The sequence below is a fragment of the Pieris napi genome, chromosome 13, assembly GCF_905475465.1.
Source record: "Pieris napi chromosome 13, ilPieNapi1.2, whole genome shotgun sequence".
Taxonomy (NCBI): Eukaryota; Metazoa; Arthropoda; class Insecta; order Lepidoptera; family Pieridae; genus Pieris; species Pieris napi.
Window position 1 is genome coordinate 3326276 of NC_062246.1, and position 13429 is coordinate 3339704.

The 13429-nt window shown below is 33.9% G+C and overlaps 1 protein-coding gene across 1 annotated transcript; it reads left to right on the forward strand.

The window, feature by feature from the left end:
* The first annotated feature begins 150 nt into the window (after positions 1-150).
* On the forward strand, positions 151-13354 carry LOC125055048 (sodium-dependent high-affinity dicarboxylate transporter 3-like). Its single transcript, XM_047657253.1, has 16 exons — positions 151-173; positions 250-264; positions 347-482; positions 1152-1304; positions 2270-2394; positions 3640-3751; positions 4590-4680; positions 5503-5563; positions 6041-6163; positions 6266-6368; positions 7472-7587; positions 8226-8317; positions 9105-9200; positions 10120-10319; positions 11157-11315; positions 11920-13354. The coding sequence occupies exons 1-16, from the start codon at positions 166-168 to the stop codon at positions 12115-12117; spliced, it is 1788 nt and encodes a 595-aa protein (XP_047513209.1). The 5' UTR covers positions 151-165; the 3' UTR covers positions 12118-13354.
* The last annotated feature ends 75 nt before the right edge of the window (positions 13355-13429 follow it).

Genomic DNA, 13429 nt, shown 5'->3' on the forward strand with positions numbered 1-13429 from the left:
TAATAGAGCAAACATAAATATAACATAACCTCCTTTTCCAAGTCCTATTAAATTCGTTCGAAATTCAACTTTGACAATTGATTACTAATTGTTTGAAGGAACTTCAAACAACTCAAAGGACGTCCATGCAAATGAAAGTAAAACAATAATTCAAATTCTTTAATAATGGGGATGTAAGTATTTTAATTATGTTTATAGAACTATTTAAATTATTTACTATATTCGTTAATAACTTTTTTTGTCTTTCAGCCTTGCGTCTGTGTTGTAAGTACCAAAGACATTTGAATAATTGTTTTATTATGACGGTATCTATAGAGAGAAGTATTAAATTTTGTTTTATTTGTAGCGGTCCTAAAGACCCAAGGACGCCCGTCAGAGATCCACTGCTACGAGTAAAGAACGTATTTGCTCGGCACTTCAAGGGAATAATTGGTGTTTTAATTCCACTTGTTGCGTTATCATGGCAGCCTGAGAAAGGACAAGTAAGAGATCTTTATATAGAAATCACGAATAGTAACACTTACTAAAATAGTTAAACATTTTGTTACCTTTTGCAAATCAGTTTGTGAATACCGTTAATATTTGAGGTTTCTAGTGGTTTAGATATCAAGTGACCAAAGTTTTAAGAGAGACCAATATTAAAAACATTCAGTTTCACTTCTGTCACAAAACCGCTTGACTGGTGCGTCATAGTTAACTGAAAATCTGCTCACAACACAAGTATCTAAATATTTTTTATAGAAGGGGGCAAACGGGCTTACCTGATGTTAAGTGATACCGGCACCCATGGATACACTGCCTGACTGCTTCCAAATGTGCTGCCGGCCTTTTAAAAACCAGCACGCTCTACTTAAAGAAACCCAATTCGAAATGCATCCTAAACCGTTCTACGGGTAGTAGCAGTTTGTACACTGTTAGCTGTACCCTGCAATTTCATCCGCATTAGTTAATGCTCTATTGCTGACTTAATTTTCATATTGAGTTAAGAAATATTTTTATCAACCTTTGCCTGACGAGAATAATTTATTTTTTATCTTCAATAGAAACAGAAGGTTTTCCGCGTACCTACATACATTTAGCCGAGTAATTTTGATTTACAGATACCATATTATATTTCCTATAAATATCTATAATTTTAAATATTTTTACAGAACGATATAACAGTGATGTGTATGTGGTTTATGATGTTCTGGTTTTTAATGTGGCAGCCAGTAAGTGTACCCGTAGTGGGTCTGATACCACTATTCCTTTTACCCATGTCTGGAGTGATGTCTTCGCCTGATGTTTGCAGTAGTTATTTCAATGTAAGTAAATATTACTATTATTTTAGAATCAAATTTCAGATTATGTACTATGCAAATGCTAAAAATACGTCTCCATCAAATATTTGAAGGATCTTACAGTGCCGTTGGGTAAACGCTCAAATGAGACCTTTCATATCAGTATTTTATTGCTAATTATTTTGTGAAACTAATTAGGGCTTTAAAGAAAAAGGCGGTTGCAACTTGCAGTGTCATAAAAACCAGTATTAATTTGGACCACAACTAAATCACACTTGAGACTGAACTAGTTAAACTGGTTGATATGCTCAATTACTAATGAACTCAACCTTAGTCAAAGTCAAAAATCATTTATTCATGTAGGTAACACAATGTACACTTATGAACGTCAAAAAAAAGGAATATCCATTAAATAGTTCTAATTTTACATTGACTGCCAGTTCTCAAATTAAGGGCGTAGAACCGAAGAGAAGAACTGGAAATAAACTCTCCGCCACTCATTTTAATCGACAGGTTTTTTAATTTACAAAACGTTTGTAAGGAGCTGCAACCATTACACCATGTTCCACATGACATCTTAAGTAATAAATAATAATAAAATAAATTAAAAACAAAGATTTGTCCTCTATCAGTAGGAGGCATGGTGAAACAGGAACACGCACTTAATATATAATATAATAGTATCACTATAAACCAACTATCTAATTGGTTGCCTGGAAGAGATCGCTCGAAAGCGATATGGCCACTAGTTGCCTTTTCATTTAATTATGTCAATTGTATTATATTTCTGTATGCAACGTAGTGTTAACAAATAAATGTCTAGTGTGTCTTAACTAAAAAAGGGACGTAACACCAAAATAATATACGATATACATACTTGCATCAAGTATCTCATTTTGGAAGTTTTACATACAATTACAGTTATAAATTGTTTAATTTTCTGCTTTCAAAATTTCCGTTATAAATGGCCTAATATTTTTATTTTTCAGGATAGTGTTTGCCTATTCGTATTGTCTGGTATGGTTTTGCTTCTCCTGAATATTTCGGGTTTTGACAGGCGTTTCGCATTATGGCTGCTCTGTTCGGGTGATAATTGTCAGTTCTCTGGAAAGCGGTAAGTTGGACTTCAATTAACATTCCGGGTAACTTTCATAGTGTGATCAGACGTGGTGTTGTGGTGTTGTATATAGAGCATACTCCTCTCTTCGAGGACACTCTCCTTAAAGCCTCAGGATACTGCATCGGGATACTGGGCGTTGACGTATCGAATGACGTTTAGTTTCGCGGCCATTTGGAAGGAAAGGCTAAGTTAACCTTCTTAGAAGCTTGGTGTGCCCAGTACCAGCTCCTTCCGCTTGACCGTATTCAACGAAGAGCGTTTCAAATCGTCGACGACCAGTCACTTTCCGGGTGGCTTGATCCCTTTGCGTTGCATCTTCTACCGCATTTACCATGGAGCGTGTTCAGAGGAGTTGTTCAATCTAATACCTAGCTGCAGCTGAGTTTCATCATCGGACATCAAGGCAGAATACAAAATACTATCCGTAACAACTTGACGTCCATCGTTCCACAACTGAGCGATTCTTAAGGCAATTTCTGCCGCGCACCACCACTAGGTGGAACCAGCTGCCTACTGAAGTATTTCCGAACCAATTCGACTTAAGGTTCTTCAAGAAAAAAGCGTACCAATTCTTGAAAGGCCGGCAGCGCGCTTGCGAGCCTTCTGAAGAGTTTGGCAGTGCGGTATCACTTAACATCAGGTGAGCCTCCTGCCCGTGTGCCTCCTGTAACATTAAAAAAAAAATAGAGCAACCATTAAACATTTTTTCCTAGAATATCGGATGTTTTTCCAAGCTCTACCCGGTATAAGAAGATAAGACATCTGCAGTTCAACATGGTAACTACCATTAAGTTAGGAATCAAAGAAACAGTGGAAATAACGAATTATAATCCCGAAGAATAAATGAGATTTTTTGACGTGATAACGTCTTTAAAATCGTTTTAGTCGGGTGACATGTTCAGAAACTTGTGTCACAGCAAAACCTCACGAGCGCGATCGCAGGTATAACGAGAGAGAGACGGACCGATCTCCCGTCTCATCTCGAGCGCTGCCAGCCATTCCGTGAATGTATGAAGAAAAATGTATATCATAGTCGAATAAGTAAACTTGTCATTTTACACCCGAAATTTATCATCAAAAGTGTGAATAAAACGATAGATGTAATTTAAAATTTGAAAAAATTGTTATCTTCATTAATTCCTTACTTCCCAAAAACTTATATCACCAATAAGACGTTATCACGTAAACATCTCGATCGTAAACCTACTTTACAAACAACCAATATTTTTTTTATTTCAGAATCGTGTTCAAATCGAGTGTTGCTGCATTTGTGATGTCCATGTTTAGCAACCGACTGATAGCATGTTCTGCGATAACGCAGTACTTGACACCGGCGTACGTTAATTTGCAGGTACTTTGTTTGTTTTTTAAATAAAATTTCATAGGAGCTAGCTAGGGATATATTATAATTCCTAGATGGGAAACAGGGCGTCCACACTATGACTCCATCGCGTTCGGTCTTGAGCCTCGTATTTCACCTCGCTCGAAGTCTTTCCGGCTCTCTTTGCCTCATCAGTACGGCGCCGGGATTGCCTGGGACGGCCACACTTCCACTTTCCTTCCGGGTTCTAATCAAGCGCCTGCTTGGGGATGTGATTGGGACCCCTTCGGAGCGTATACCTATAGGAACCTATATGAAATAGAAAAACTGACTAGTTAATTGACATGTGGTTCCAACTGAACATTCAGCATCTATGAAAAAGAAAAATAGTTAAACAGTAAATTATAATGCTGTGGAAAACAAATGTTGTATATGTATGTGTTTATTACCTGTGTGTAATGTGTAAGAAATCTTAATATATATATTTCTTGTGTGCGTGTGTATGTGACTGAACTCCTCCTAAACGACTGGACCGATTTTGATGAAATTTTTTGTGTGTGTTCAAGGGGATCTGGGAATGGTTTAGATTCACAAATCAGCCCGCCAGATGTTAAGGGTAGTCCACCCCTAATTTTTATTTTTTTATTTATAGATAAAATTTTATTTTTTATTTTTTTTATGTTACAGAATTAAAAAATACATACAACCCCTAATTTTCAACCCTCTACGATCAACCCCTATTTTTTTATTATAAATGATATACATGGCAAAACGACGTTTGCCGGATCGGCTAGTAAATTATTAAAATTCTAAGTATTAAAATTAAAAGCTATTTGATTTAAAATTTATATGATAACGATATTTTCAGTCCTACACCGCCCGGTACAGGGCTACGGAGCCAAACTATGACACTATGCGACATATAGTACTTAACGCAGTGCAAACATCGTCGTCAATAGGTATGTTTATTATTAATTTTACGTTAGTTTCCGCTATTCTTTCGTAGAACAGATTTATTTTAATTATATTTTGATGTGAAAACAGTGACCGTTATTTAGTAGCAATCTATTATTATGTAACTAGCCCTCGTTAAACGTAAATTAACCAATAAAGCTTTTTATGATTTGCTCCAGTTCAAACAATTTGTATGACAATACTTGGCGATTAAAAAGAGTGGCGGAAAGTTTCTTGCCAGTTCTTCTTATCCGCTCTACGCCCTTGACTTGCGAACTGGTAGTAAATGTAAATTTACAATTAATTTAACTTCGTTTTGACGATTCATAAGTGTACTTGTTTACCTATATGAATAAAGAAATTTTGAGTTTGAGTTATCGATTGTTGTACGAACCTTTTTCAACGTCACAGTTAGGTAAGCACAATTATTAGTTAAAATAAATTTTAGTCAGTACAATCGCGAGCAAAACAATACCAATTATAATAATAACCAATTATACAATACCAATTATATTATATAATTTGCAATTAAAGATCTAACATTATTTTGAGTTTTCGAATGATATTTTTATTAAGGGTTAGAATTGTTTATTTTTAGGGTACAAAGGGTACAAATTACAGTTTATATCCAAAACCCTTCTAAATTCGAAAAATTAACGATTATTTTCAAATACGTGTAAGTTCACTGGTTTTATTCTTAGCTTCCGTTTAATTAAACGATAGAATTCTATGGCAAAGATATTTTTATATTTTTCTTCTTCTCTCTCTCTCTCTCTTCTCTCTTAAAACGACTAGTACGGCTGTGTGAGTTGTATTTTTTTTTCCAGGGAGCACAGCCATTCTTCATTCCTCATATACGATTGTTGCTATGCGTGCTATGTTCTCTGAGTAAGATTAAAATTTTTATTTATATTATTCAAGCATGAGTCACAATACGTCGTTACCCGATCGTGTGTTTTATCAACGTTTAGTACCATATCCTTAATGTAAAATGCGATCGGCGTACGTAATCTGTTAATAAATATATTTTATTTAGTCAATAAAGTATAATTTTTTTTATAATTTAACAATAACATAGCTTTCTCATAGCATATTCGAAAGCAATTATAACTACGATAAGCGCCTACGGAAATCATGATGACTTAAATGTTTCATCCCATCTTGTACAATAAAGTAGTTGGCGATTTTTTATCAATTTTTCTCGTCTGTTCTAGAACCTCAATTTAAGAACGCGTATAACGTGGTGTAAATGTGGATTTGGCAATTAATTCTGTTGACACTCACTTATTTTTCTAATACGAATACACTTTTATATTTTCGGCCAACCAACACGTTTAAAATAAACTAGAACAATTAATTTTTCAGACAAGACAAGAAATTAGTCTTTCCTGATATATTCAACTATTTGCAGTACACCGTGTTTGCTTTTCCAACTGCTTTTTTCATGTTCATATTAAACGTTTGCTATCACATGCTACTAATTAATTGGTAAGTAAAATTATATTACATTCACTTTTTTTGAAACAAGATTTTTTTTTGTCGTTAAGTTGTGTTAACGGGTTTAACTTAAGCGGTCCGAATATTTTTTAGGCTGATTGGCAAACCAATGAGTGCGAGCAGTATGACAGAATTCCGTAATTCAATATTAAAAAATAAGAACAGCATACCGAAGAGAGCTACACCCCATGAAAAAGTACGTACCTATTATGATTACTTAAAGATATATAAAGAAGCAAAATCAATACTTCATATTATAATAATGATATATATATATATAATAGCAATCTTATATATAAATGTTTGTATGGGGATCTTGAACAGCGCTCCGTCTTTTAAAGATAAGCTACCAAAATCTAACATTAACGTATAGTTTACACGATACGAACTATCGACGACAGTATAAAAATTTTTTTTTTTTAAATATTAATTAAACATTCTCTGGACTGAAATTTGCTACGCAACCCATATGGATTATATTTATTGACATATTAAATTAAATATAAAATACGTTTCATTAAATAAGCATCTCGGTGAAGGTCGTTGTATATCGGGATCTTAGACCAAAACGCTTGTACGTGATTATGGCATTGTAACAGATATTTCTTTGAAAGTTTTGTACTAATAGGCATCTTGTACACTATATCTAGGCTTCTATTAAAACGCGAAAACAAAATTTTAAGAAACAAATTCAGTAAAAACCTCCAAAAATCAGCCTTTTTTCACAAATTTTATATGAAGTTTGGGTGTTTATAATGTACTCATTAATTGTAACCGGAAAGAAATATTTGCTTAGAAACCTTGCAAATGTAATGGAGTTTCTAAATGTAAAACTTTTTTTTCATAATCTTCTAAGGCTTACGAAAAAACACGTATTGGAACACGTTTTATGAAATTTCCGCACACTATTTTTCTTTCAATGTTATCGCGTTCTCACTTGCTTGTTAGCCATTTTTATGAATGGCTCGCTATCTATCTATGCTATCTCTTTTCGCTTTACCTCTTGTTCTGACATTGCTGGATGAAACAAGCTTTTTGGTCGCGTTGCCGTTCGTTGGACGGGAAAGGGCGCTCTTAAATAAGATAATCACTATTGATTTTAAGATAAGCAATACAATTTAGTTATCCTAATTGGATCGTAAATAAAGATTCAATGTTTCATAAAACACGTCTGAAACAGGTAGGTAAAACAAACAAAATAATTGTAAGTGGAAATATAATTTTCACGCAAATGATTCCGTGGGACGGCCTGTTGAAAGACATGAAATGAATATTAATTCTTATTTAAATATTTTTCAGATGACGGTCTTATTTGCCATACTCTATCTGATCGCTGTTATGTTCCGTTGGAGTAGATGGACTGGAGCTTCGTGGGCCAAGAATAAGACCCTTCCGAACAACGAGAATCTACCGATGTAAAATGTTTTTTTTATAAATACGAGTACAGTAGAAACAAAAACATATATATATTTTTTTTTAAAGGCACATTAACGAAACACATACAAACACTTACAGAGAACAAATAACAGAAAACTAGATCATGCATGTGCATCAATAACAAGTGGGCACAACATTTAAAGGGAAATATTACAATGAAAAAGAGAAAATAACTTAAACATTAAAGTAAAAAACAAACTAGATTAAAAAAATACAAACATGCAATAAAAAAAAAACAATAATTTTCTACTTTGCAATTATCACTATTGGTCACGGTTCAACAGTTTATTAAATAATTATATTATATTGTTACATAATAAAAATAAATAAAAATATGGTGACTCAAATTCAAGAATCGTCAAATTGAGCTAATGAAATAATGTAAATAATCAAATTGAAATAATCTAAAATACAAAGTTAACTATCTATAGTTATACTATATATTATAGAGCCTTATCTATGTGTATATCAATCCTAGAGCTAAAGAAATAATCTTGTTGTAAATACAATTTGTATGATGACTACGTACTCAAAGGTGTAATAAGATTGATTAAACTTAGATAAAGAAGATACAATTTGCAATTATGATTTGTGATTAATCTGTCTTTACTTCCAGGGTAAAGGATGCATCAGTAGCTGCAGTTTTCTTATTGCTTATACACGTTATTCCAAGAACATGTGGATGGATGAAAATACTACAAGCTGAAAGTAAGAAAATATGTTTTTAATCCTCGAATAAAATTAAATTTTAGTTGTTACACACTACTAAGGACAGCAGGGATAAAAGATACACTTGAAATAAAAACATAGACTGTTTCTACTTGAGAGATGTATAGGACTAACTAGCGGGGAAAAACTGGATGAAAGTTGCTTAAGAAAAAGAGAAATGGAAAAATATGGAGGAGGCTTTTACCCTAAAAGAAGCCAAACAGATACTAGACCACTTAATAAGAATATTTTTTTAGGTTCAAAGATACTTTATTTCTCAAAGAATTACATTCACTTAGCGAGAAAATTTAGAGTAAGTTAGTTATGTACATCGTGTTATGAAATTATTTGAAATACACTATATAAAATAAAAATATTAGTTTCTAACAATATGTACCATATTTGTTACAAAAGTGCAGGTAGGTCTCATCGATGTTACAACAGGCATTATGTGACCATGAATAGTTATAATTTCTAAGAAGCTCGTTCGCAGACATAAGTAAATGCTATTTTTTTAGAACCCTTACTCATACAACTAATACCCATATTAAGAAATGTAAACTATCCAATTGTTGTATAGATTCATTATTCAGCTTTAATAATAATAATAAGGATAGCAGGTTTTTGAAGTGTTTAGTAGTATTTTTGATAAACGGGCAAGAACTATCACCGCCAACAAACTTAAAAACGTTTCGACTGTAATACTGGCAAATAGTAATTAATTAATATGAGACCGTCTAACAAGGTTATGATATAAATCATTTAAAGATTCTATTAAAATTTACAGAAAAAAGTGAATGTGGTTCACTGAAACCCGATTCCGCATTAATGTTCTGGCGATTTGTTGACAAGAATACAAACTATGGATATATTATTCTGATTGGTAAGTAATATTGATGTGATGCAACTCTAGAACCAATTTTATACGCTTTAAAAAGACAGTGTCAGCGTAAACGATACGAACTTTGTAGTAAGTGTGAAGTCATAATATCATATAAACTTGAGAGAACGAAGTTCCTTTCGATTAATTAGTGAAGGAATGTAATATTTTTTTTTTTAGTTATAATATTTTTTTTATTATTAACAAATATAATGTAATATAGACTTAATCAGTAGGCTTAATTTGCTTTTAAATTTATCAAAATTATGACGCGTACACTTGCTAAACACACTATAATGGAGAGATTGTAACGCGTATTAATTGGTTAGCACAATAGTAAAAAGAGGTTATAATGCTTCCCTACTTGGTAAAAATATCCGGAACTTGTGCAGAAACACGGTCAGCATTCATTAATGTTATTATTTTTTATTATTTATTATGTATAAAAAACCTGTAAACACAACAAAAATAATCGTCGCGACACCACAGAAAGACGAAACGAAAATAACTGGCTTGATTTGTAGCGCCACTGATTTTTTTTTCACTCACTTACTCCAGGTAACCTTAAGTTGTTATTTCCAACACATTTACAATAGGTTCCAAAATTACAATTTTTTTTATTTATTTTTTTATGGCTCTGGCACGATTTGTGCATTAGCCAGCGTCAAGTATAGGATTTTTTTATAATTCGTGCTTGTCTTTACAAATTCGACCGTGTCCTTCATGTACGGTTTAGGCACTCGCCCGGTACCGCACAACCCTCCCAAAGGCCGAGAACAAATTTAAATTAAATTAAAGTTTGCCCTCGAACCGGGAATCGAACCCGGTACCCCTCACCTAGCTGCCACTTAATAAGACCGCTAGGCTATGAGGCCCCCAAAAATAACTATTTAATAAGTTAATTAAATACGCATCTTTACAGGATCAGGTGTCGCTCTAGTCCGGGCCATTAAAGCCGCAAATGGTTATCCGAAGTGTTTCAATTTCTATGAGAAGCTAATGGATTCTAAGACCAATTGGAATAATCAGATGGCATTGATTGCAGTTATTGCCTCTATAGGTCCCAATATAATTTCTGGAGTCGGATCGCTTATTTCTTTTCTGCCGTTGGTTTTGAGCATTGTACGTATTTGTGGTCCTTCATAATTTTGAGCATGTTTTAATGAATATTTTTCTTAATAAGTTCTGGATCAACGAGTAACACTGATTTGGAATGGTAGTTATTATTAATTGATCTAATACGGTCGAGGTTTTTTTTAAATTGTTTGTAATCATTAGGTATTATATTTTATAGTGGCTATATTTTTTTTTATCCAGAATCATTAATTATTACAGTGAGAAGTAGAAGTATAGTAATTTAACAACTAAAATATAAATCTATAATTTATTGTCAGTCATAAAGCCAACATCACTTAAGGATGCCAACTAATACAAACAGTAATAATAATCTGTACTTTTAAAACAAGATCACGGACTAGTACACAGTAGAGAGCTTTTAATTATGCGTAATACAAAATTTGATACAAAATAAAATCTAAGCAGAATAATTAAAAATATACTTGTGTGCAATGTGCATATATTAGCATTATTATTTTGCAGTAGAAAATCTAATATATAAAATTCTCGTGTCGCAGTGTTTGTAGTTAAACTCCTCGGAAACGGCTTGACCGATCCTCATGAAATTTTGTGTGCATATTGGGTATGTCTGAGAATCGGACAACATCTATTTTTCATCCCCCAAAATGTTAAGGGTAGTAGTTAACCCCTAAATTTTTTTTTTATGATACAGCATTAAAAAATACATAAAACCCCTAATTTTCACCCCTCTACGATCAACCCCTATTTTTTATTATAAATTATATACATGGCAAAACGACGTTGGCCAGGTCAGCTAGTAACATATAAATTATCATATTTAGGTCTGAATTTTTGTTATCATACTATTTTAATATATTCTAGAGAGGCGAGGGTGAAGACGCGGAAAGTCCTTGGAAACAGAACAGATATGCAGCAGTACTGGCTGCTGGAATGGGATCATCTTTTGGATTTATGTTGCCGTTTTTATACACACCAGCCTACTTTTGCCACTACACGGGAAAAGTACCGTTAAAAAAGATGGTAATTTTTTTCTTATATAATAGGGGGGCAAACGAGCTTGCGGGACGACCAAAAAGGGCAGTCTACGCAGCCCATAGACACCCATTTTTAGTGGGTGCGTTGCCGGCCTTTGAGGGAGGAGTAGACTCGCTTTTTGAACGCTTTCGCTAGTTCGCAAAAGAAAATGCCGTTTCACTTGTGGATGTTTTTATCAGACAACGCGCTCTACTACTATTAAAAGTTTTATCTATATAAATTAAAGTACTTATTTAATCACAAAAGTACTATATAAAGGCCGGCAACGCTGGGTGCGTTGCCGGCCTTTGAGGGAGGAGTAGACTCGCTTTTTGAACATTTGGAGGTCGTATCTCTGAGGGAAGAGGGCCCCCGGGAGCCGATTCCACAGTTCGCTAGTTCGCAAAAGAAAATGCCTTGTGAAACGGACTGTGAATTTAACACGGACTGGAAATTATTAACAACACCTCTCGTCTCTAGTGATATTTAGCCAACCCGAAACAACACCAGAATAAATAAAAACCTTGCTGAGATTCATATCGAGGACATGTGTACTGTACTAGCCAGTGTAGAAGTTGAATTATTATAAGTATTAATCATACTTTTGCAGATATTGTATTCCATCGGTACACTGATTATATGCGCAATAGTCTTGTGGGTGGCGACATGTTTTTGGGCACCTATTGTGTGGCAGCCTACCGCAGACGGCTTCGAAGGAGTAGTTGTGGTTGAAGGCGGCGCAGATGCAGGTGGAGGCGATGCTGGTGGCGGTGGTGACGAAGGTGGCGGTGATGAACCGGAACCTTAGTCTTACAACTTTTGTCCGGTTGTCTCGCATTTGTGCCCGATTGTCGACACTCGACTGTCATAATTTTATTTAGTGTTATTCGGAGAGTACTTTATTTTTTTAGTTGTCATATACTCCGTATAAGGCCCAGAACACACAGTGAAACGCAACTGCAACGAAACCCTTTTGAAATTATTGATTTGAAACCAGTATCAACCATTTTTCACACACGCTGCAACCACAATCATTTCGGTTTAGTTGAGAACAGACGTCTGCAAAATGAGTTCGAGTGACGAAGAAATTGTGGTTATGTATTTGTATCTTCGACAAAGAAGAAGGCGCAAAAGGAGAACTATGTGGATACATCCCTACATCGAGAAGAATATCAACTTTCTGCCCATGCTTTATCAGTCTCCGTCTTAGAGAGTAGCTTGATAGTGTGGTATTATACAAGCAAGGATACTTTTCCACTTTTAACACAAATGTAATGTTTTTTTGATAGTCGTCAGCCATTTTGTACAAAAGAAGCCAAATCCGATGAATGAAACGCAACGCGAGTTTCCTGCACGACGGTTTCAATGCGACTGATTTGAAACGCGTTTCAAACCGGTTAGAAACTGGTCGCGTCATGTGTGGTCTCTCAAAGGAATCTATGGCAGAAACATTTATGCAACTCAAAAGTAACTAGAAGTTGCAATTTCGTTGCAGTTTCGTTTCACCGTGTGTTCTGGGCCTAAGAGTTACGTTGCAAACTCTGGAAATTATCAACAGGCAACATACATAAAAGTAGTGTCTATAATGTGTTAATTTTTGTTATGGCTTACCATTTAATAATAAATAGGTTGTGATAAAGCTAAGTATAAAGCAGATTATGGATAAATCAAATCGGACGGTGCAAATTCATTTGATACTGTAGAAATAGAGAATGTAATGGGAAATTTATTCCAAACAATATTTGCTATTAAAACTTTAAAAATAGCTTAATTTTCAATTATTAAAACTGTAGGCTTATTTATATTGAATATACTTATTTCTGCGATGTATCTTATGAGTCAGGCGAATATTTGCCTTCATTATGACTTCAGGCTGCTTAAACTGCTTACTTAATTTACTGCAACATATTATGTATCAAAACACTAATTTAGGAATATAACAGTTTGTAAGGCTTTGTGCTATTTGATATTGGTCTAAACTTTTAATTGTAATAAAGATTATAAGTAGAAAATATAATTTTCAATTAATAAAATTATAAACCATATATATTATTTTCATTACTAAAAGTTTTGTTTTTTAGAAAGAGTAGGTATTTTTACCTTTATGTATTTATGTATTT